Source organism: Protopterus annectens, chromosome 15.part0 (assembly GCF_019279795.1).
Source record: "Protopterus annectens isolate FY-2018-M chromosome 15.part0, PAN1.0, whole genome shotgun sequence".
Classification (NCBI taxonomy): Eukaryota; Metazoa; Chordata; order Ceratodontiformes; family Protopteridae; genus Protopterus; species Protopterus annectens.
The window spans coordinates 482,795,725-482,821,651 of NC_056749.1; the positions used below are offsets into that span (position 1 = coordinate 482,795,725).

The window sequence follows — 25,927 nt, forward strand, 5'->3', positions numbered from 1 at the left end:
TTTCTTGTGCTGCTGTCCTGCCATTGTTCCTGTTTTGTGGGTTTATAAGAATCCATCTTAAGCTAAATAAGAAGAAAAAGGGGAAAGGAGGGTGGGATGTAATACTGAAACAATGATCAGTTAGTCATCTTCTGTGAAGTTCTTGCACAAATTTACTATGTCATTCCTTGGATCACTGTTGTAGAATTACTAACTGACGAGAGATTTCCAAAGCTATCTATAAAGAAAGGGTGGAAGAAGACTGAGCTGAGTTATGGTCCTTAAAACCCTGATGGATAGACTTAGTAAAACCTGCTCTAGTCTTACAGAATATATACATTTTGTAAAGCTCAGTTAAAGTGTGAAGAGAAGACCAAGTTGCTGCTTCAAGGACAGATCTAGATTCTATAGCTTTGACAAAAGCCCCAGAAGAAGCTACTGCTCTACTGGATTATGCTTTAACTGGAGCCTGTAGCTGTCTGAGATAGCCTTAGAAATCCAATTAGAAACAGTCTGTTTGGAAACAGGAGAACCCAAGCTCTTGTCTTGTAAAGATAGAAAAACCTGGTCAGATTTTCTGATAGTTTGGGTTTTATTTAAATGTAAATCTAAATAAAATCTGAGCTATCTATGTATAACTAAGGAATCCAAAACATTCTCCCCCTTATTCTGGGAAGAAGGAAGGTAAATTAATGGTCCTATTTAAAGAGATCTCATTGACATTGTTAGGTATAAAGGAACAGTTAGTCCTAAGAGCAACCCTATCCTTACGGAAAGTGAGAAATCTACTAGCAACACTATTTTCCAAGTACAGAATTTTAGAGATTCAGAAGCAGCAGGATAAAAAGAAGGCAGTGTCATTTTTTTCCAAGAAAAAGTTCTGATTCCAAGATGGGAGAATGGCTCTTCTTGGAGCTCTGACATTTAGTACAGCTTTCAAAAACTGTTTGACATCAAAATGAGTAGCAAGTGGTGGATCTAGAAGCAAACAGAGATGCTAAAAAAATAAGAAGTTATGTACCTACCATAACGTTCCGTGTTAGTTGTCTTCTCTCGCCTTCTTTCTTGCTTGATGGGTTCGGAGCCGATCCCTCGGCTCCGACTCGGCACTTGCTAAGCTCGAGAGTCATTTTTACCAGCTCGAGGCAGCCCCATATCCCATGATGCAAGGCAGTAAGTACCCAGATCTCGTTTGCTGACAAAGGGCAATAGCACCAAGCATAAAATACTTCCCAAAGGAAGAAAGAAACTTACAGGTGGAAAAAAGGACCAAGTCTGAATGGTCTTTAGCATAACAGTTTCTTATACAAGGTCTGTCCAGGCCAGGGGGAAGGAGGGAGGGTCGCAAGAAAGAAGGCGAGAGAAGACAACTAACATGGAACGTTATGGTAGGTACATAACTTCTTAATGTTAAGTTGTCAATCTCGCCTTCATTCTTGCTTGATGGGACCGCGTCCCTAGCACCTCTATCCTGGGTGGCTCAATGGAACAAACTCTTGAGGACTGTACAGCCAAAACTGGCTCTGTCCCTGGAGGCCAAGTCCAATTTGTAATGGGAAACAAAAGTGTGAGGAGTGGCCCAAGTGGCCGCTGCACAAATAGTGTCCAAAGGAAGTCTAGCTTGAAAAGCTGTAGAAGTAGCTAAGCTCCTAGTTGAATGTGCTTTAGGTTTTGAGCACAGCTGTTTTCCCCTGAGTATAAATTTCGAGATGACCGAAGAAAGCCATCTGGACAAGGTCACTTTAGAAACAGGAAGGCCTTTTTATTATCCGTGATAGGCAACAAAAATTTGATCAGATTTTGTAAATTTTTTGTTCTGTCCAAATAATATCTAAGTTGACGGTGGACATCAAGATAATGTAGCTTTTGTTCAGCTCTATCTGAATAGTTAGGAAAAAATACAGGGAGATCAATGGATTGATTTAGATTGTTCTTTGAAGCGACCTTAGGTAAAAAGGTTGGATTAGTTCTCAAAGATACTCTGTCTTTGTGAAAAACCAAATAGGGGGGTCGAACCGAAAGAGCATGAAGTTCAGACACCCTCCTGGCAGATGTAATAGCCACTAGGAATAAAGTTTTCCAAGAAAGATATTTCAGGGAACAAGAAACAGCTGGCTCGAAGGGGGGAAGAATCAAGGATGTCAGCACTAAATTTAGATCCCACTGAGGAGGAGGATTCCTGATTGGAGGTTTTAGTAGGAAAATTCCTTTCAAGAAGGCCCTGCAGAGCCTATGGGATATAATATTATGATCTGCTATCCCGACATGAAAATTGGAAATAGCAGCCAATTGAACTCTGACTGTGGAAGAAGAGGAGCCTGCATGAAAAATCTCTGCTAAGAAGTCCAGAACTGCCTGAACAGGGGCAGTAAAAGGATCAATATTTTGGGCCTTAGCCCAATAAGAGAAACGTTCCATTTGCTTGTGTAAATCCTCCTGGTAGAGGATTTTAGCGGTTACTATGATGTCTCTAACTGGGTTAGAGATCAAAGGAAGCCTGGCTAAGGAAGGAAGTGGAGCAACCATGCTGTGAGGTTGAGAGAAGGGATTGACCGGTGCAGCTGACCCGATTGGTGAATCAGAAGATCTGGCACTGGGTCCAGATGCCACGGCTGCACCAAAAGGTGATGATGGAGGAACGGGAACCAAACTTGTCGAGGCCAGTAAGGGGCAATGAGAATCAATTTGGCTCTCAAAACGGTAGCTTTCTGGATCACCTGAGGGATCAGAGGAAATGGAGGGAAGGCATAAAGAAGTCCCTGGGGCCAATCCTGGGTCAGAGCGTCTCTGGGGGGATGGCCTGATAGAGGGAAGAGGCTGAAGAAGTCTGGACATTTGCTGTTTTGGGGAGTAGCAAAAAGACCGCAACATGGATGACCCCATTCCAGAAAAATCTCTTCCGCTATAGATTGCTTGAGAGACCACTCGTGAGGCATGAGGATAGCTCTGCTCAATCTGTCCGCTATAATGTTGGTTTTCCCAGGGATATGCGTTGCTACCAGAAACCGATGAGAGGAGATCGCCCATTGCCATAGTCTGAGCGCTTCTCGACACAAGGGGTAGGACTTGGTTCCGCCCTGTTTGTTGATATACCAAACTACAGACATGTTGTCTGTGTGGACTGCAATTGTCCCTACGGGAAGAAAGTCGTTGAGGGCTTGCAACGTTAAAAGCACTGCTCTCATCTCCAGGACATTTATGTGCAGATGGTTCTCGAACGGCTGCCACGTCCCATGAACCATCCTGCCCTGATAATGACCCCCCCACCCGATCAGGGAGGCATCCGTGGTGACAGTGGCTATCGGGGATGGGGGTACAAAGTACCTGCCTTGGTGAACCTGAGACGATGTGATCCACCAAGCAAGATGCTCTTTGCATGTCTGTGTCACCAGAATCTGGTGACGCATTGGAAGTTGCTGGTATGACCATTGTGTGAACAGCATCCACTGAAGAAGGCGCATGTAGAATCGAGCCAGGAGAAGAAGAGTAATGGCCGCAGCCATGAGACCTAATACCTTTAGAACCATTCTGGCCTGTATTTTCTTGCTGGCCAGAATGATCCTGACATGAGTCTGAATGTCTGAAACTCTTTGTTCTGTAAGGGTAGCTGACATCCGAACAGTGTTTAAGTTTGCGCCTATGAAGGTAATAGACTGGCAGGGCGATAAGGATGACTTTTCGAAGTTGATTGAGATGCCCAAATGAGAACAAAGGTCTATTGTGTAATCCCTGGCTAGTATAAGCTGATGCCTGGTGGTGGCTGACAGGAGCCAGTCGTCGAGATACGGAAACACCTGGAATCCTTGACGTCTCAGGTGAGCCGTGACCACTGCCATGCATTTGGTGAACACTCTGGGGGCTGTAGTGAGACCAAAGGGCAGGGCTCTGAACTGGAAATGACTGGACCCCAGCCGAAAGCGGAGAAATCTCCTGGAGCGTCTGTGAATTTTTATGTGATAGTACGCATCCTGAAGATCTATTGAGCACATCCAGTTGTCCTTCTGTAAGAAGGGCAGAATTGACTGAAGAGTGACCATTCGGAATCTTGTCTTCCTCACAGACTTGTTGAGTCTGCTGAGATCCAATATTGGTCTCCAGTCTCCCGTCTTTTTGGGGACCAAAAAGAACCTTGAGTAGATTCCGGGCTCTGAATGGTCTATTGTAACTGGCTGAATGGCTCTTTTTTGCAGTAGTTTTGAGATTTCTGACTCTGCAATCTCCCTTAGACCGGGTGGTACATCTGGAAGGGAATTTGAGGGGAAAGGACTTTCCTCGAAAGGAATTATGTAACCCTTGGATATGATCGACTGTACCCATCTGTCTTGAGTGAGGGAATGCCAGGCTTCTGGGTACAGTGATAATCTTCCCCCGACTGCCTCCAAGGAGGGACAGCCGGGCAACACCTCAGGGATGCTGAAAGGGCTTGTCAGAGAGAGGCTCCCTGTTTCCCTGGTTCTTCGGACCCCCTCTGCCTCTAGAGCGGCGTCTGTTGTTGTTACCCCCTCTGCCTCTAGGGGTAAACTGACCACGTGAATCGGGCGTGACTCCTTGGGATTTACGGAACCACATCTTCCCGCCCTTCTGTCCTTTGGGATAAGGTCTAGAAGGGGTGGAAAAACGGACTCCAACAGCAGAAAGAGTCTTGCCGTCCTGCTCGCACCTGGTCAAGGTTTCCTTCACCTGAGGGCCAAACAAAGCTGACCCATCAAAGGGAGAATTTGTGAAGGACGCCTTAAAGGGATCCACAAAATCACATAGCCGCATCCAGGCTTGGCGTCTAAGAGCCACACCTGTACCTGCGGCTCTACTCGCTCCATCCGCAGCATAAGATATTAGCCGCATGGAGGAGTTTGCAATGGAATTGAGGGTTCCTAGCTGCGAAGCAATTTTTTCTTGAGCCCCTGCAGCTGTAGGATCCTGAACTACTTCTCCCAGCTCCTTCAGGATATCCCTCTGGAGTCTGGTGAAGTGACATAGGTAATTCAGCGAACGCATAGCAAAGGTCGCTGAGGAAAACATCCGCTTACCGTACCTATCCATGGTCCTAGAGTCCTTATTAGGAGGATGGACGGCACGGAAGGATCTGCAAGTTCCTTTTGGTGGCCGCAGCCACCACCATGGCATCAGCGGGACACCCTTAGTAAGGAATTGTTTGTCACACGGGCAGTGATAAATTTTGAAGGCCTCCTAGGGACTGGCTCTACAGAGTCAGGAGCTGCCCACGCCTTCGTGCAATAACCTGCATCAGGGGTCGAAGGCGGAGACACCCAGGAGGTGGAGGGCCAAGATCCAAATGCCTCTAGGTATACTGACTCATCCTCAGAGGGATTGTTGGTGGGCCAGTTTCCCTCTGTTTCAGAAGTTCTAGGATGTCTGAGAAGGAGACATCCTCAGAGGGGATCTAGGGATCCCTCTGACTCATCAAAGTCAGTATCCAAGTGACAGACTCGGGAGTCTACATGCTTCCTCTTACAAGTCCTCTTCCTAGGAGGATCTCCCGAAACATCAGGAGAATCCTCGGAAGAGGGGAAATTCCCAATGGGGAAACCTGAGGCGGAGGATCTCTGGGTCCTGTAGCAAGAGAAGTGGCAGAGATGTCAACAGGTACTATAGAGGGAGGAGCTACGGGAACAGACTGCTGACTGATACCAGTGGCCAGTACACTCTTCATCACCTCGAATGCTCCCCTCCCAGGCAGGTCCGAGAGAACCCGCTCCAAGAGCTAGGAACTCCAGGGACCACCGAAGGGAAGTCTCCGAGGCAGATGTCGGAGCCGAGCTCACCAAGGCCGAGGCTCCAAGGGGAAGAGCGGGTTCGGACAAGGGTCCGATGCCACTCACCCCCTCGGAGGAGACCATGGAAGCCCGACCACCGAATCCCTCTAAGGAAGGTCTCGAAGAGGAGATAAGAGTAGAGGCTGAAGGAACAGAAGGGGTATCCGTCCTCCAGCCGTAGCAGTAACCATTCTCGAAGACTCCAACTCCAAGCTCTGGGGTAGAGTCGAAGGAGGAACTGTAACGGGGTGTGGACCAACAGTCGTCTGTTGAGACGGACTGTGTAACATTTGGGCCAGTACCTGTGACTTAAGTAATCTACTGACCACTCTCTCTAGGTCATGATCTGACAACCTGGATGACCTTGAAGATCGGCTCCGATGGCTCCGTTCCGATAGAAGAGGTGAAGCCGGAGCCGAAAGTATCGGCTCCAAGGAAGGAGACCTCGACCTCTTCCTGGAATGAGCCATCGGAGCCGATACTATAGATCCTGTCGGAGCCGACCTCGGACCCGACAGGAAGCCTCGATGTATCGGCTCCAGCCGGAGCCGATACAGCCACCAAAGTAACGGTGTCGGAGCCGATCGGAGCCGACACCGATGCCTGTGCCACATGGGTGTCGGAACCGATCGGAGCCGACATCGGCGGTCAATACAGGTTCGGCACCGATAGCCATCGGTGCCGAAGGCTTTAAGCCAGAATCGGCTCCAGCCGGAGCCGATCTCGACTCAGTACGAGTCGGAGCCGAGGCCGCAGGCTTAGATACAGAAGCCTGGGCCTTGGAGGGTTTAACTGATTTTGATGGAGCCGACTTAGCCGGAGAGCCCTCCGGCTTAAGAAGGCCCCTAAGGATCAGTTTATTACGTCTTTCCTGCAGGACTCTCTGGCTGAAGGAATGACAAATAGCACAGGAGTCCTGCAGGTGAAGAGGGCCCAGACAGTACAGGCAAGAAGTGTGACCGTCTGTCAGAGACATCTTCTGACAGCACGAGTCACACTTCTTAAAACCTGAGACCCTCTCCTTTGACATGGTGCTTAAACACACACACACACACACCAGTCAAAAATTAACTTAAATAAAATACCAAAAGGTATTCTATAAAACCAACACACACACCCTAACAGGGGGGGGGGATGGGATAGGGAAAGGTTTGACTAAAAAAAATTAAGGAGACAGGGATTTTCTGTCAGAAAATATACAAAATAAGGTTAAAACTATCAATAAAAGGTTTTTTTACTAAAAGGGGCTTAAATCTCACAAAAGTGAAAGACTTACCAGGAGCTGGTAAACAGAGGACCTCCTAAGCAAAGCGGCAAACGAGATCTGGGTACTTACTGCCTTGCATCATGGGATATGGGGCTGCCTCGAGCTGGTAAAAATGACTCTCGAGCTTAGCAAGTGCCGAGTCGGAGCCGAGGGATCGGCTCCGAACCCATCAAGCAAGAATGAAGGCGAGATTGACAACTTAACATTGTACTTTTATAGAACAGAATGCCAGTCCAGCTTTGAGCAACACACACAAGTAAGGAAGAATATTAGAAATACCTGGTTGATAAGGGACCTGATTCTTTCTCAGCCACTACAAGGAAAATATTTTTTCATTTCAAAACATAATTCAAAACATACGATTATTGTTTATTTGGTTTTCTAGCCCTCTATAAAACCTTAAGCATATCCTCAGAAAGTAGCACCTAAAACAAATTAAAATTCTATCACCCAAAGAGTCAGATTCAAGGTCTGTAGGTTGGGGTGAATTAAACAGCATTTGTAATGTGTGACTAAGTCCATCCGGTTTGGAAACTCTGATGACTGTCTTGGTCAAGTGGAGGGGGGGTACCTCTACAGTTTGGGCCCAAAGGGAGCCACCAACAATATTTTTTGGCTTGTACTTCTTGATTTTGAGAAGGATCTTGAGAATCAGGGGAAATGGGGGGGGGGGGGATAAAGGAACTTCCCCTTCAAGAAAAGTCATAGTGTCCGTTGTCCAAGGCTGAAGTCAAGACACTCTGGAACAGAACTGCCTGAGTTGTCTGCTGTGTATGGAGGCAAAAAGATCTGTCTGGGGAGTACCCCAGTAATGGACAATGTCCAGAAAACCTCTCTATTCAGCTTCCAATCAAGAAGGTGTGACCTGGATCTCCTCAAAAATCTGCATAGTATATTTTCTGATGGGATCTACACAGCTTGAAGAAAATGTCACACTGATTTACTATGTCCCAAGCAATCAAAGTCAGTCTGCAGAGGCAGTAAAACTTGGTAACTCCTTGGTTATCTAAGTAACATATTACTGTGGTATTGTTTGTGTAAATCCAAAGAGGACCTGGAGTCCAGAGACAACGTACAAAATGAAGAGCTAGTTTAAAAGTCTTCATTTTCTTTATGTGGTTCTTTATCCCTCTGGGTGACCAAACTCCACGGAACCTGATATTGTTGGAGCAAGCTCCCCATGTCATATCTGAAGCATCCACGAATAGTTCTTGGCAAGGGTAAGGAACCTCAACAGCCAATCCTAGGTTGAATGAAATCTGGTTGAGTCACCAAAGAAATACATTCTTGATGAAGGGCAACAGTGGAATTAAGAAGGTTAACTGACGGAATCACTGAATTCAAACCGACTTGAGAAAACACTGTCTTCCTCACATAGAGTCTGACATAAGGCACCATAGGAATTGTTGATGTGATGTACTCCAGGGCACTTAAAACCTCTTTTGTTGAGGTCACAGTCAAGGGAAGAGTTTTGAAAGTAATCTGAGAGGAGGAGAGCTTTGCCTACAGGAGAAAACACTGCCCCTGACAACAGCACAGAGTCCGCGCTCAAGGAAAATCAGATCCTGGGAAGGATTTAAGCAACAGTTCTTGAGGTTCAGTGTGAACCCAAGACTGGTCAGAAGATTCTTAACAAAATCTAAGTCTCTTAGCAGAATTTATTATGAAGGAGCCTGAATCAGGAGATCGTCCAGATAATGAATGCTTTGACTTATTTGAAGTCTGCCAAAGACAATGATTAGTGTTAGGTACTTTATGAATACCCTTGGGGTAGCTTAAAGACCAAAAGGTAAGGAAGAAAACTGAAAGTGATAGGAAGAGACACAAATCCTTAAGTAGTTCTGCATGCTGAATGAATAGGGATGTGAAGGCATCCATCCTTACAATTCAGTGTCACCCAAAAAGTCTGGGGAAAGATCACTGGAAGTAAGGACTGAGGGGTCACTGTACTAAAACTTGGAATTTTGAGAAAGGTGTTGAGAGAATAAAGGTCAAAACTGGTCTCCAACTGCCCTCTTTTCTGGGAACTGGAAACATTCTTGAATAAAATCTTATTATTATTAGATGGGGACAACTTCTAAGAGGGAGAATATGGTGAACCAGGCTTGGAGGAGGCTGAGGTAAACCTGAGAAGTGAGGGGAATACTCCAAGACATTTTGTAACCATTCTGGGTGATGACTAGAGCCCATTCACCTGATGTTATTTATGACAAGGTTGGGCAGGACAGAGAGAGCTTTTGAGACACAGGAACCTGAGAATGTCCAAGGTGGGGGTGGGTGGGAAATACTGATAGTTTTAAGGAAGGTGGCTTGTTAGGAAATGATGGTTTAAAATCCTTAGAATCCTGCTGAGACTTGTTCTGAGCTCTTATCTTATTGTTTTTTTTTACACTTTAGGATTGTTTTTTTTGTTTCTTGCACTCAGAGGGACTAGCTTTAGCAGAGAGTAGTTTCTCTGGAACACAGGAACAGGAGAAGGAACACAGGAACAGGAGAATGGACAATTTGCTTAAAATTTTACATGACCTTACATCTCTCCTGTACAGTCTTAGTGAGTTCTGCAGCAGCAGAGCCAAAATGATTTTGCTTATTCACAAAGCAGTCCAGAAGCTTACCTTTGACATTCTCAGGTAAAGGCTGATGTCTAAGCCATGAGAACCAACAAAGAACAGATTAATTTGCAGCTGCTCTAGAAGAGACTTCAATAACAACATAGCTACACTTAATAGGATGCCTAGCAACTTATGAAGCAGAGTTTAAAAAAAGACAATGCAGAAGACTCAATGTCCAAGTCCTCCAAATCTGAAAGAACATTGCCAAAATTACTCAAAATGGACAGGAGATATGTGATCTTAAGGGTTTAGTAATATATAGTTCTACAACATAGTGTGGTACATGCATCTTTTTGCTGGATCTATCAATAACCCTGTAGTCTTTATCAGTGGTAAAACACTTGAGGAAGGAAGAAGTTTAGTAGGGAGGTATGGTACTTATATAATAACTTTGCATAGTCTGGCACCTTTCCAATTTCTTGAGGCAGGTGGATACGACTCAGGATTGACAGAAGTAGTGGAACAATTGTCTACCTATTGAAATGCTGAGACTCTAAATGCCAAGTCTTGACATGCTGAAAAAATAAGACCAAAAATGCAGGGGAAGAGAGAAAGACTAAGCCCTTTAATCCATATCTAGGCCAGCACTGTGGATCCCCTTTCTGCTCTGGCAGCCAGGTTGTACTCTGTAAATTACACTGAAACAGATTTACATGCAATTTCTTGCTATCACTTCACTCTCTGAAGGCAGAAGTATATCTCATCATTCTCACATGGTTGGTAGTGGTAGAATTCAAACATCAACAGATGGACTGTCACTGATGGGATGTGAATCTTACCATTACCAGAAAAAGCAAAGGAGGGGTGGTACCACTGCTACCAAATGTGAGGAATTAGTGGTATAAGTGCTACCAAAGAGTAATGCAACAGAAAGAAAGTGCACACAAATCTATTTCAAATACCAGTCACAACAGCATAAAGGTAAATAAATGAAATGTACTTAAATAATACAGAAAATAGTGCACAAAAAAGAGTAGGAAAATCTAAAAAGTCAATAAACATAGATATTAGGCATACAGAAAAAGCTAAACTCCATGGCTAGCTTACTGCAAGAACAATGACTAATGAAATAGTTAGTACTCACAAGTGGTTCCACTTAAAAACACAAATCAACATCAGTTGCAACAGCCTACAGTTATATTGCAAATTTTGCCCAAATGTTCATAAAATTATCCTCCTTTTGTTTAGGAAACAAGTTGTAAATCCAGTTGTTTTACTTAATATAGTAAATGAGAACAGAACACATCATATCTGTTTTTCCTTGAATCCTGATTCTCCACAATGTGCCAGAGATGCATCCTTATGGCAATTTAACTGTTCTTTCATTCTTGTTTGTTATATTAGCAATAGGTGTCAGCATATCCGGAGGTTCACCACATTTTCAAAGACATTTCCTCTCCTTTGCCATCTGAACAAAGTCTCATTTCTCAAAACAGTAATTTCACCAGACAGCTCAACGGTAATCCACTCTTTCAAAAAAACAGTCTTTAGTAGCATAAAAACTTTTTATTCGCTTTCATCACCACAGACTTCTTCAGAACAAATAACTGATCACTTTACCCCTCTTTTTATACAAAACCCCATGAATACATTAAACAATTAACCAATAAAAGTGTAATATGACCCTCCCTTCATAGGTTCTCTTAAACATATAAAAACCTAACCAAATGTCCATGTAGTCAAACACTATCACAATTTCAATCTTTGCTCTTTTAAAAAACATTTTATATTAATACTGTCATACCGGGAAAGTATTTGCTCCCAACTTTAACTGCCATAAGGTTTCCTTTTCTTCTACTTTTACCTTACAGTCTCTGCACCTTAAGTCCCTGGGAACTTATTTTAAAACAGAAAAAAATAATTTTGTATTTCCCAAACAGCTCATTGTATGTTTATACAAAGCATTATTCATATCTTTCCTCTTTATTGCATACAAATGTTCACTAATTCTATTTTTTAATGTTCTAACAGTCATCTCTACATAGTAATATTCCCAATAACTGCAGACTGCAATATAAACTATACCTTCTGATATACAGTTAAATACAATGACGTGAGGACTGAAATGGAACTAGTATTACCAGCGAGTGAAGCAGCTCTGCCCATGGCAGGCAGAATGGCAGACTTTGATGAACTACCTCTTTATTCTCTGAAATGAGCAAATCAACAAGGAGTCCATTTAGGGGCGAGATTAAAGAAATCACAAACTTTAACAGGAGACACCGTAGACAATGGGCAAAGGATTACTACTCGAGCCAAAAGAAAATTGAATCTGTGCACTTAATTTCTACAAGTAAGGACATAAAAATCTTTAACTTGACTGACAAAGTGTTTATTGATTCACTGCTTAAAGTATTAAAACTAGGGTTAAATTTTGTACCAGCAATAAAGTCCGATTTGAGCAAAACTTAACTGCAGCTGAAACTGTATAACCATAAGTTAAATATGTGTTATATTTTTAGTCATGTTTCTGCTTCTGAATTTAAAAAGCCAAGTATTTATAATCCAGTTCTGAATAATACTTTAAAAGTTTTTGAAAAAGCTTGTGAACATGACCTCTGTGAGCTAAGCATTTCTAAAGGTTGTAAAAAGTGTTTTAATTTGAACAATATGGAATGGAATGCTTTAAGGGAATTAAGTAACATGAATTAAATAAGATATATGAAAGCAAGCAAGGGGGGGTGGGTTAGTTATCATATATAATTGTGATTATATTATGCATATGGAAAATATGTTATTAAGCGAAGAAGAATATTTAATGGTTACTTTTGTTCAAGTCAATAGAAGTTATCAGCAAATATATTGGCTATTATATAAATTCTTAATGGAAGGATTGATAACATTAGATATGTATCATTTTATGAAAATTGAACAACCTGTCTTAGGTGTTCCATTCAGAATACCTAAAATACATAAAGATACTACCACTCCACCATTTAGACCAATGGTCTCCGCCCCGAATTATGTCACTGAAGGGGTTTCTCTGTTTTTAGACAGTAAGTTAAATCCAATTATACAAAAAATGTGTTCATATATCAAAGATTCCAGGGTCTTTTTAGAAAAAATTTGAGTTTTTAGTGAAAATTACAATTTTCGCAAAAAATGTGAATGCAATTTTTACTATTGATGTTTGCTCATCGTTTACCTGCATACCTCACGAACAAGGGATTGATTATATTAGGAATTTTTTTTTATTAAAGAAGGGACTTTCAGCCATGAAGAGATTTATTGATTCTGCAGTCTATTTGAAATTTTGTTAGCCAATAATTTTTTTTCATTTTAATAAAAAAGTGTATTAGCAAATTAAGGGAGTTGCTATGGGGTCAGCAGCGGCCCCACTGTTCACGAATCTTGTGTTAGGATGGTGGGTACAATATTAGAACCATTAATCAGATCTTTTAACACTGTATTTTACAACAGATTTGTTGACGATTTGATTTTTATTATTGAGGGAACTCAAGAAAAAGTTATTGCCTTTTTGGGGGAGTTGAACAATACATTTTTCTTTCTTGCAGTTCACTTTAGGAGAGTTAGGGACCAAAGTTAATGTTTTACATGTTCATATTTATTGGGATGACAACAGCCAGAAATTTGGTAGTACCATTTACAGAAAAGATACTTTTGTGAATCACGGCCTCCATTTTAGTAGGAGCCACCCTTTTTATATTAAAAAGAATATTCCAAGAGAACAATTCATACAAGCCTCTAGGATGATTACAGATGATTGGAAATTTGAAAAGGAGATAGATTTTATTATTTCTATGTTTACTGATAGAGGTTATGGGAAAGATTATTTAGAAAAACTTGCACAAGAGATAGAATTAAAAAGATGCAGTAATTCCATACCCATTTTAATCGGTGGTATTCCCCAAATACTGAACAAAGGAAAGACTACAGATTTCAATACAATATGTTGTTTGGATATGACTACTACTAATATTGATATCTGTTCTATAATTAAAAAAAATTGTAGGATTTTAGAGGGGAACACAGAATTAAATAAGGTTATTGGGGCTGGTCCGAAGTTTGTTTTTAAGAACAATTATAATACAAAAAGATATTACAGCATGATACCAGTTGGAATGATTTCAAATAGAAATAAGGGGATGTATAAGTGTGGAACATGCAGAGTTTGCAGATTTATTTTGGGGGGGGGTCCTTTTATACACTTGAAACACATGGATAGAACCATTGCAGGAAATGGTGTATTTATATCAGAAGGTATAGTTTATATTGCAGTCTCCAGTCATTGTGACTGTTACTATGTAGGGATGACTGTTAGAACATTAAAAAATAGAATTAGTGAACATTTGTATGTAATAAAGAATAAAGCTATGAATAATGCTTTGTATAAACATAGAATGAGCTGTTTGGAAAATAAAAAAAATATTTTTTTCTGTTTTAGAACAAGTTCCCAGGGACGTAAGGGGTGGAGACTGTAAGGTAAAAGCAGAACAAAAAGAAACCTTATGGTAGTTAAAGTTGGGAGCAGATACTTTCCCGGGGTTAAATGACACTATTAATATAAGGTGTTTTTTAAAAGGGCAAAGACTGAAATTGTGATGGTGTTTGACTAAATGGACATTTTTTGGTTAGGTTTTTTTATGTCTGTATTTTTAAGAGTACCTATGAAGGGGGGGGGTCATACTACATTTTTTATTGGTTAACTGTTTAATGTATTCATAGGGTTTTGTATAAAAATAGGGGTAAAGTGAACAGTTATTTGTTCTGAAGAAGTCTGTGGTGACAAAAGCGAATAAAATGTTTTTACTCTACTAAAGACTGGCTTTTATGAAAGACTGGATTACCACTGAGCTGCCTGGTGGAATTACTGTTTTGAGTTTTATTCATTCTTGTTTTTTGGGCTTTTTCTACAAATTCACATTTCTATCATGAGAACAAACAGACGTACATTCATGGAAAGGTATACAATACAGTTAAACCCATATATGATTAATTAGTCTTAGTAGTGTTCAAAAGCATTGTTAAGCTTTGTATTGCCTTAGAAGCTGTGTTCACAAACAACTGTTAACTTACCATGGGCAGCTTGCACAATTCTCATGCCTTCCTGTAAACAATGGATGCAGACTTTTTTCTCTGCAAAATCTATGATAAAAGTTTTCTCTTTATATGTGCTTTTACAGCAAGAGCTACAAATGTATTATTTTTTTTCTCATGCTTGCAACTTGCTTTGAAACTCTCTACCTGACGCTTTAGTGTTCCTTTTGGGCATGGTAAGAGGTACCTTTATGGGATCAATAACTGTTGTAGTACTCAGCTAAATGTGTATGAGTATGGAATTACTTTATAATTTAGCTAGGGAGTATTCAAAAGTGTTAAGATATATTACTAAAGTAATGAATTCAGAAATGTTGTTTGTAAGGTGTACAATACAGGACTTGGGAACATTTTAAGATTATTAGAACTTCTTACTCTAAAATCAACATGTATTTCACTTCTCAACACATAGACAGTTCTAAAAACAATTTAGCTGATTTTCTTTCTTGATTACAGGTTCTGAAGTTCAAAACACTGGCTACTCAACCAGACCTGCTTTCCACCCCCATTCCTCAAGAAGTTTGGATAATTGGAGAAGGATAACAGCTTCTTGCTTTTGGAATTCGCAGGCATCTAGTACTAAGAAGACATACAATGCATCTATCAAACACTTGTATTTATTTTTTCCACACTTTAGAAATTTGGGAATGTCAATGATCCTGTCACATTATTTTACATTACCAACACCACTGCTTTCTAATTGGTCTTTCTCCAGGGTTAGATAGGGTAAATCTAAACATTCTAAATTTGTTTTCCAAAATATCTGACAACCCCAGTTTACTAAGTATTGAATAATGGTCAGAATTGTTAATAGGTGGACTACTGAAAAGGGCCCAAAGTCAGACAAAAGACGACCCACAGATTTATCTTTATTGAATCTTGAAAGGATTAAGTAACGTTTCCAACTCATTTTTACAATTATTGCCTTTGAGCTACATTATTTACATGGCTATATTTCAAAGCCTTTAGGGTCAGCGAATCGATTACTTTGATCAAATGACATAAATTATTTTTTGCCAAAAATACAGTTCTAATCTGGATTTCCAGGTCCAAAACAGACCTACTAAATCTGGGGCGCAAAGTATCATTAGGGAAAAGCTCCAACCTCCTTACATGCCTGGTATCTTGGGTAAAATCATTAATGAAATTAACTCCATCACCACATTCCAGCAATCCAGTTTTTCTTTCAAAGGCAGGTCTCAAGCTTCTCAACTCTGACCTCCTCAAACAACTTAGAGTAGCCCTAATTCAGACAGACATCTGCTTTGACCTTTACTCCTCTCACTAATTTAGAATAGGTTGAGCTTCTGATTTAGCAGCTCTAGGGCAGTTTACTGAAGTTCTTAAGAGACTAGGCAGCTGGTCTTCTAGTTCTTACTTTAGTTACATTTGACAGCCCATCAGCAATTAATTTAATTAATTCTTATTTCCTTTAGGTAAAAAGGCCATTCTCCTCTTCAGGCATTCTTTCATCTTCCAAGCTTATCTAAGAGTCACAGTCCCAGCAAAAGGAGCAAACCTTGGACTAGATCATTCCATATATGACATAGTATGGAGAGAAGTTCTTGGTTTAAGACAGAATCAGTTACTTCATTATTTTTCTTTTTATCTGCAACAAAGAGAAAGCTGTCACACTCTCATTTTACATACCAGGGAAATGACACTGGCATTACTCCTAAGACACAACTAATATATTATATACTCAGTGACTTAGCAATCCTTAAGCACACTTACCCTCACGATTGTAGTGTGGTCTGCCATTATTTCCAGACTAAACTGGAAAGAAGTTCAAACCCTTTGGCCACAGAAAAAGACAGAAGATTTGTTAATCAGAGACCTTCCACAGCATCTCCTTTAGTAGACATATCCGGAGTCGAGCACCAGGAATAATATGACAAGGATCTGTGTTAGTTCAAAAATGATGGCGTTCATTTATATGACTTTGGATTGGACTTATTTAACTTAAACTTAGCTATAATTTTATCTGAAAAATTCTCCAGGTCTGAACCACCAGGCTTTTATTATTGCAATATCTCTCCAACACCTATAATATTATTAGAAATGTAATACATATTTATCCATTTAGTCTCTAATTTCACAACGTTTCATTTTTGATGTCTTGCAATTGTAAAAATAAAGAAAAAAATTACCTAAGAACAAAAAAGGGGAGAAGAGGCTGTAACACGCCAGGTGGATGGCTCTTTATGGCCTCAGACCTTCATTTTTTACACTTTCCCCCATTTTTGCCTTATTTGGAATAAGATTACTAAAGAATCCAAGTTGCTACTGCACTGCACATGCAGTCACAGGATTTCTTGGGTGGCAATTATTAATCAAATCAAATAAAGACCATTGTGAAGGCTTTATGCACCGCAACCAATAACAGCACTGTGGTTGTATTTGTGTCATTTAATTTCTGCATTTCGCTGTTGATTATAGTGTTTATATTTATGGCCAATAGAGACCAACTCTTAACATGTGTTTTGGTTATCAATAACAAATTGGTTGTACCTGCAACATCATGTCTGGTGATTATTTGGGAATGGGACAAGAGACAATACAGGGCTTGGGAGCAAGTCATTTTGTTTCCCTCTATTCTCGGGCAAAATCTGCTTGAGCCCTTCAACCTTGAACTGTTTCTCCTCACATGTGTTTGAACCACACCCCTGCAAAGGTAACCACCTTGAAAAACTTCTCCAAAGCTGACTTTAGACTCCTAAAACAGAGGTAGTCTAACTTCACGGCACCCATGCCAATGGGAAATTGCTGCATGACTGCCAAATCATACACCAATGCACCGTATGAACATGTACATAAATGCATGGAACTAGCCATACCCAACAGAACCAAGATGATCTCCTCCAAAAAAAGGAAGCCAACCGAAGGAAGAAACTGTTGCAGAAAAAGGTGAAGTCCCAAGACTAGAAAAACTCCATTATTAGCCTCAGCAAAAAGTTGAGATCCCTCATCAAATCATGTAAAGCCAGCTTTGAAGGCAGAATTGTGGCAGGCATTAAAAACAATCACAAAGCCTTCTATAGTTATAGGCTTCTCTAGTGGGGGTCAGAATAAGCTGGTCCAGGGCAATGGAACTGATGAATTCCAGGAAGCGCTGGGCCAGTGTATTGGTGCTTGAGTAGTTTTCCCAGGGTCCCTATTAAATAAACAAAAAGTGGAAATGTCAAAATGCCAAATAAACGAAAAGGTCGTTACTCGATATCGCTATTGTATGATCACGGTACAGTGAAGGCTGGAAATTTTGCCCTTTCTTCACTGTAGTGCGATCTCAGAGTTGGTATATATAATTAGCAGGTGGTGTGGGGGGCACAGCTCACCACAATATTCATTTCAAGGAACGGCCTTTTCATTTATTTGTCCGTTTGACATTTCCCTTTATTTAATAGGGACCCGTTCTCCCAGATGATGGAGAGGTAGTTGAAGTCTCCTAGTATGAGAGTGCTGGGGTGGACTTTGATAGATTCCACGGCGCTTAGGAACATGGAGTGAGAGTCTAGGGACATGGTTGGGGACCTATAGCAGGCTATGATCTGGATCGCCATCTTACCCAATGCTAGCTGTACCTGAAGTATCTCAGATGCGTTATGCTGGACTACTAGTCTGGACGTGTGTATATCCTTTATGAATATGGCGACACCACTGCCTTTGGAGCTATGGTCCATGTTTTGGGGCTGAAAGATGTGGAATGAGTTACAGCCTGGTAGCGCAGGGGTGGTTTCTGCCATTTTAAACTAGGTCTCCACTACAGCACAAATGTTGATGTTCTCCATTTTGAGGAGTGCTTCGAGCGAGTGCATCTTGAGATTTAGACTTCTAGAGTTGAGCAGCATGACCCTCAGACTGCATTTATTTATGGCTGTAATGGTGGTAATTTGGTCTTTGGAACATGCCTAAAAAAGGCACTATAAGAATGGTAGGAGCCTTAGCCAGTACCCGGAAACCCAGGGGTGACAGATGCAGGCCATCTCTGGCACAGCATTGAGGTCTGTCAGTCATATCGTCCCAAGCGGACAGATACTGGATCCCCTTAGAATGACACCAGAAACTTAGCCAATTGAAGTCACTCAATTTTTGTTTGTACTGTGGTATCATTACGGGTGATGGTAGGATACTGCTCAGGGCTAGGGTCTTGCCTGCCTGGGCCACATAATCCGAAACCTCCACCATGTCTCTTTTCATGTAGTCCAGGGAGGTGCATCTCAGGACATTCACACCCACATGGACAATGACAAGAGTCGTACTTGTACTTGTTGTGGAGTGACCTGAGTGCACGTGTTATGTATCGGATTCTGGCACCTGATAGACCGCTGACTGTTACCTTCTCCTTATTCATCCTAATGAGTGGGACATCTGTGTGCCTCACTATTGAGTCACCTATAATTAGTGTATTGGGGAAGGTGTTTAGCCTTAGGGCCTTAGGTTGAGGGGCACACTGTGGTGGTGAGCTATGTGTCCTGTGGTTTGTACTGTGTTGTGGTGGTTGAGTGTGTTTCTGTCTTGGAGGTCTCTGCTGTTTGGGTAAATTTCTATTGAGAGCCTCCGCGAAGGTGGGTGTGTGGTTTGTGTTTTTATGTGAGAGATGTGATGGTGGGTGTTCTGGAAGGCTAAGGCCTCTTGACCCGTTAGTCCTGTCTTGGCTGGAGAGTGTGCAGCTTCCAATTTGGTGATATAAACGCATCTCTGACAAGTCTGAGTGCTGGGAGGTAAGAGGAGAGGGTTGTCTGTGTACATGAGACAGTTGCTACACTGCCTCAGACTTGTGAGGCAGTGTAGCACCTGCCTAATACAGATGAACTCTTAACATGTGTTTTGGTTATCAATAAACAGTTGGTTGCATCTGCAACAACATGTCTTCTGGTTATTTGGGAATGGGACAAGAGACAATTCCTGGGATGTTGTGCGTGGGTATTGTGAAATTATTTTTTAAGAGTTAAAATGTTTTCCTTCATTTTTGCCTTCAAAGTAAGTGCTTTAACAGTGTCTTCTCTTTTTGTTTCCTGCTTCGAAACTTGCTCTGAAATTTTCTCCAAAAAGTTTATAAACAACAATTGCTGTAGCACTATTCATTAACACAAGTCAAAACTGCCTGTCTGAGCACAATAATGAGTTATGAAATGAAATGAAAAGCACGCATGGGTGTGCGTGTTTGTGATTTCCTGACTTAACCTGCCAGTATACAACAGCTTTACTGGGGTCTGTATTGCCTTAGCTCAGCAAGAGTTACATTTTAAGCGAAACCTAAATAATTCATGGGATTTATTAGTATGATAAAAATCTATTTTTAAATTAAGAAAAGAGAAGACTAATTTAAGTACAAGCAGTAAGAAAGACTAATGCCTCCAGTGAGAGTGAAGTAATGAAGATTGCTGTGCCAGGATGGTAATTAAATGTCCTTATAAATAAGATGTGAAATTTAAATTCAGTGAATTAAAGTTCACTAAAAATAACAAGTTACTTTTCTTTGAGTGTTTAATTTCTGCGTAGCTGATCTGCTTGATTGCAAACATATACTTAAAGTAGCTTTCATAAGACCTGTGTAAGTTCTTGCTAATAAAACATTATAAAAAGAGGTATACCATAAAAACAAACAATTTCTCACCTTTGGTGCTTTGGGTTCGGTGACACGTAATGCATCTCTGAAGTAGGCATCCACTGCATAATTAGCTTTCCGCTCTCGCTTAGGAGGTTCTATCCATTCCATCATACTTAGCTAACATGAAAAAGAACATGGATGAACAACTCTTCTTTAATTGGGAACATGATGAAGCTCTTTCTATGACCAGTTTTAAAATCTGAAAGTGCAGCACTTCATATCTAAGAATGCAGGAGCAATGTGAATTTAACAAGACTGATGTAAATAGCAGGATACACCAATAACTAACAACTGCTCAGCCAAGAAGAGTGGTTTAAATGGCAATGTTGCTACATCATGTAACAAGGTTGTTGAACAACAGTATTACAAATGAAATCTCTATCTGTATCTGTCTTGTCAATATACTGTACATGTAACAGCATTTGGGTTACGATCCACAGAACAGACATGCTATGAAGGAAGACGGTGTTCGATCTAATTGGAATTTCTGGCTATGAAACAAATGAAATATAAAAAAAAACTGAGAGGAAAGTACAGCTGTGTTTGCAGAATCACTACTTCAGCAGAAGACCTTATCTATGGGAACATGAAGAAGGTAGTATACACACTTTTGTCTTGATTTCTGATGTACCCACTTCAGTGAAGTACTCCTTTCTAGTCTAGGATGTTGAGAAGATTCACAGTCAAAAAGAGAATCAGCATGTTCCATTTTTTCAGTTCTTTATGGGACTGTACTGATCAGTGTACCCTGGCTGAGGGCATTTACTGCCCCTGGTCCTCCATCTCTAAAAAACATAAGGAACTCTGAATGCACCACACATACATGGTATGCTCCAAAAAGACAATGAAAGCAGGACAAATGTAAAAACAGAATTATTCAAAAAAAAATTTCAATAATCTGCATACTAAAATATTACCCTACTTGACTCTGTAGTTTCAAAAGAAAGCAAACAACACATTAGTGAATTTCTCATACCAGTGCTCGGACTACACAGCCCCTCCAGGATGCAGGTTGTCTTGTAACACAGGGAAAGTCCAAAGCTGAGGGCTTCTTCCAGGCCCAACTTTCAACTCTAATAACAAGTACTTCAACAAGGTACAGCTTGCAGTTTTACACTCCATATATCAGCCCCAAACTGGTTCTCCCACTTACACTCTACAGATCAGCCCCAAACTGGTTCTCCCACGCCGCAGTTGAACATTTTCCTTCAGATGCTCTTCCATGTCAGAAACTAACTTGTTGAATTTAAACCTCTTGGCTACCTCCTTTTACATCATAATACTTTGCAATTAAGACTTCTGATCTAGCAACTGCTGTGAGAATATTCTCACACTCCATACTGCAGCATGGATTCTAAGTAAACATTTAATGGCATCTATACATTTGTACTCACCCCCCAACTCCACCTTACTAATGAGCACTAACTCTAAAACTGCCCTTAACCACAACTCTACACTGTGCCTCAGAAAAACCTTTTCTGTAACACTACCACTACATAAGACATTCAGACAAACACTGCATACATTACAACAAATGCACAATACTAAATCTATCCCCTTCCTACCCCTGATTCTAACCATAACCGTCAAACACTCACACACATGCTCTCACTTGCAACACCAAAACTTTTCATGAATATCTCGGAGTTCTAGCATTAACTCCTCAAACCCACACTCAGCTTACTCAAACTTGATCCCATGACTTTGGAAATCTCCTACCCTCAACAGCACATGTGTGAACACTTCTGCAAGCACTTTCATCACTCAATAAAATGAGCATTCGACCGATTGTCAGTAACTCAAATATATCTTTATACAGATATCTATTTATCTCTCTCTGTAAATATATATATATATATATATATATATATATATATATATATATATATATATATATATATATTGGCACACACACACACACACACACACACACACACACATATATATATATATATATATATATATATATATATATATATATATATATATATATGGATCTACTTCAAAATCCTGATGCCCATATAACCGATGTTCATTTACGCGAGATGAGAATAGTGAAAGATAAAATACCCAAATGATGACATTTTCCCAGGATAAGAAAACACTTGCCCATTCGTAAACGAAATACACACTGAGGTTAGTAAAAACTACACACACACACACACACACACACACACACACACACACACACACACACACACACACTTACATATACAGTGGATATAAAAAGTGTACACACCCCTGTTAAAATGCCAGGTTTTTGATGTATATAAAAAATGAGAACACAATAAATCATTTCAAAACTATTCCCACCTTTAATATGACCTATAATCTGTACAATTCAATTGAAAAATAAACAAATCTGTTAGGGGAAAAAAATATAAAAAATAAAAAATGTACAATAAGCTGGTTGCAAAAGTGTGCACACCCTTAAACTAATACTTTGTTGAAGAATCTTTTGATTTAATTACAGCATTCAGTCTTCTTGGGTACACACCTGCCATCAATTAAAGAGACTCTGATTAACCCCAAATAAAGTTCAGCTGTCCTAGTAGGATTTTCCTGACATTTACTCAGTTGCCTCTTACAGCAAAAAAAGAAGTTATGTACTCACCATAATGTTCCATCTGAGTAGTTATACTTCATTTTTCTGCAACCTGTGGGTATTTGGATCCGTATCGAATCCGAGCTGGCAACTTTTTTTCTAGCATCTGCTCCAAGCTCCTCCCCCTACCCATAATGCACTACCATCTCCTACCTTCCCTCAGATCGAGTTTGCTGCAACTAAATACATAAACAACTCAGCCCAATGAACCAAACCTGTATAGACAGGACAAGGTCCGGGGGACAGAGGGAGGGAAGGTTGCAGAAAAATGAAGTATAACTACTCAGATGGAACGTTATGGTGAATACATAACTTCTTTATCTGAAGTAGTTAACTTCATTTTATCTGCAACCTGTGGGACACAGTCCCCAGCTACTCCAATCCTAGGAGGTCCCTATGGAAGGATATTCCTGAGCACCGCAGAGCCAAAGGATGCTCTACCCCTAGAAATCAGATCTAATTTTAATGGGAAATGAAGGTATGTGAATTGGCCCAGGTTGCTGCTGCACAAATGTCGTCCAAAGGAACCCTAGACCAAAAAGCAGCAGAAGTCGCCATGTACCTGGTAGAGTGAGCTTTAACAATACCAGGAGGAGATAAACCTTTTGCTTTGTAGACATGCGAAATGGAAACAGTGATCCATCTTGCCAAAGAAGCCTTAGAAATAGCCTTTCCCAGAAAGGCTTTGGAAAAGGAAACAAACAACTGTTCAGTCTTGCGGAATGACTGTGTTCTATGAAGACAGAAACGAAGTTGTCTATGAACATCTAACAAATGAAGTTTGTGTTCACCCTTATTTTGGAAGTTAGGAAAGAAAACAGGCAAATTAATGGACTGGTTTATGTTTGCTTCAGATGCCACTTTGGGTAAGAAGGAAGGATTAGTACAGAGAGAGACCCTATCCTTATGAAAGACCAAATAAGGAGGCACGGCAGACAGAGCTTGAAGCTCAGAAACCCTCCTAGCAGATGTAATGGTAACTAGGAAAGCTGTCTTCCAGGATAAAACTTTTAAATTCATGAAGCTGCAATTTCGAACGGAGGAGCCACCAATGCCTGTAGACAAAGGTAAGGTCCCAAGGAGGCAATGAATCCTTGACAGGAGGACGCAACTGAAAAGTACCTTTAAGAAAGGCCTTACACAGCCTAGAAGAGGCTAAGGCAATGTTGTCTTCATCAACATGAAAATTAGAAATGGCTGCCAATTGTACTTTCACTGTGGAGGAGTTAGCTCCTTGCTGAAAAATGCCAGACAAGAAATCCAACACCGCTGGAACAGGGGCTGTAAAGGGATCTAGGTTTCTCTGTGAGGCCCAAATGGAAAAACGCTTCCATTTACTGCGATAAAGTTTCCTAGTGGAATCTTTAAGAGAAGCCACCAGAATGGATTTTACCGGGGATGAAAGACCGGGAGTCCTGGCAATCAACGGAACTGGAGCAACCAAGCTGTTAGCTTGAAGCTGCCCAGGTCGGGCGGACGGGCACCCAAAGGATGGGAGATGAGATCCGGGCACGGTTCCAGAACCCACAGAGGAGCTAAGAGATGAGACCAAAGGACTGGGAACCAAACCTGACGAGACCAGAACGGGACAATGAGATAACTTTGCACCGCAGTCGGCAAGCTTTCTGAAGAAACTTCAGAATGAGTGGCAATGGTGGGTAAGCATATAGAAGCCCGGGGGGCCAAGCATGGACTAGAGCATCTCTGGGGGCTTCCCCTAGTGAGGGAATCAGAGTGAAGAACTCGCTGTACTTCGCGCTGGAAGGAGATACGAAGAGATCGCAGCAAGGCTGACCCCATGCAAGGAATATCTCCTCTGCTATTGACTGTTTCACAGAGTACTCATACGGCATCAGAATAGTCCGACTCAATCTGTCCGCTAAAATATTGGAACGCCCCGGGATGTGCGTTGCTATCAGAAACCGACCGGTGGAGATCGCCCAGTCCCACACTCTCATGGCCTCGCGACATAAGGGATAGGATCTGGTTCCCCCCTGCTTGTTGATATACCAGACAACCAACATGTTGTCTGACTGAACTGCAATTAATCCAAGAAGAAGGACAGTGTGAAAGGCTTCCAATGCTAAAAACACTGCCCTCATCTCTAGAACATTTATGTGCAACTTGGTCTCTGACTGGGACCACGTGCCTTGGACTGTCCTTCCCGAACAGTCTCCCCACCCAAGTTGGGAGGCATCCGTGGTCACTGTGTCTTGGACTGGAGATGACGCGAAGGGGCATCCTTCTAACATCTCCGGTGAATTTAACCACCAAAGAAGGGACGTCCTGCAGATGTGACTGATCCTGATCGGACATTCCATGGGCAGGTCTAGCCAAGACCACTGAACAGCCAGGGTCCATTGAAGAACCCGCATATGAAGGCATGCACATGGGAGAATCGATATGGAGGCATCCATGGAATCCAGTACCCGGAGAACCTCGCTTGCCTTTGGAGACTTGAAGTTCGCTATCTGAGCTATGTGGTACCTGAGGTGTAATATCCTGTCTAGAGTTACGAATACTTTCATCTGCAAGGTGTCTAGCCGTGCCCCAATGAAGTCTAAAACTTGTACTGGTTGCAATTGGGATTTCTGAACATTGACTGTAATCCCCAATAGATCTGCCAACCGAATGAAGTAGTCTCGGGCCAGACAAAGCAGATGCTTGTTGGGCGCAGTGAAGAGCCAGTCGTCCAGGTAAGGAAATACCTAAATACCCTGAAGCTTCAGGTGAGCCGCTGCAACTGCCATTACCTTGGTGAACACCCTGGGGGCTGTGGTGAGACCGAAGGGTAGGGCTCTGAACCGAAAATGACCTGCTCCCAGCCGGAAGTGCAGAAACCTCATGGAGCTTCTGTGGATCTTGATGTGGTAGTAGGCATCCTGGAGGTCTAACGAGCACATCCAGTCACACTCTCGGAGATAAGGTACAATGGACTGTAGGGTGACCATCTGGAATTTCTGTTTGGCTACAGACAGGTTCAAAGTTGACAGGTCTAGAATGGGTCTGAGGTCCCCCGTC

General features: G+C 41.4%; 1 protein-coding gene across 1 annotated transcript in view; it reads right to left on the reverse strand.

The window, feature by feature from the left end:
- Positions 1-25,927, reverse strand: part of LOC122789775 (probable global transcription activator SNF2L1) — a 2,109,210-nt gene that overhangs the window by 402,155 nt on the left and 1,681,128 nt on the right. The window contains exon 18 of the mRNA XM_044057215.1: positions 20,308-20,418. Coding sequence (XP_043913150.1) covers positions 20,308-20,418 — 111 coding nt within the window. The remainder of the gene's footprint in view (positions 1-20,307; positions 20,419-25,927) is intronic.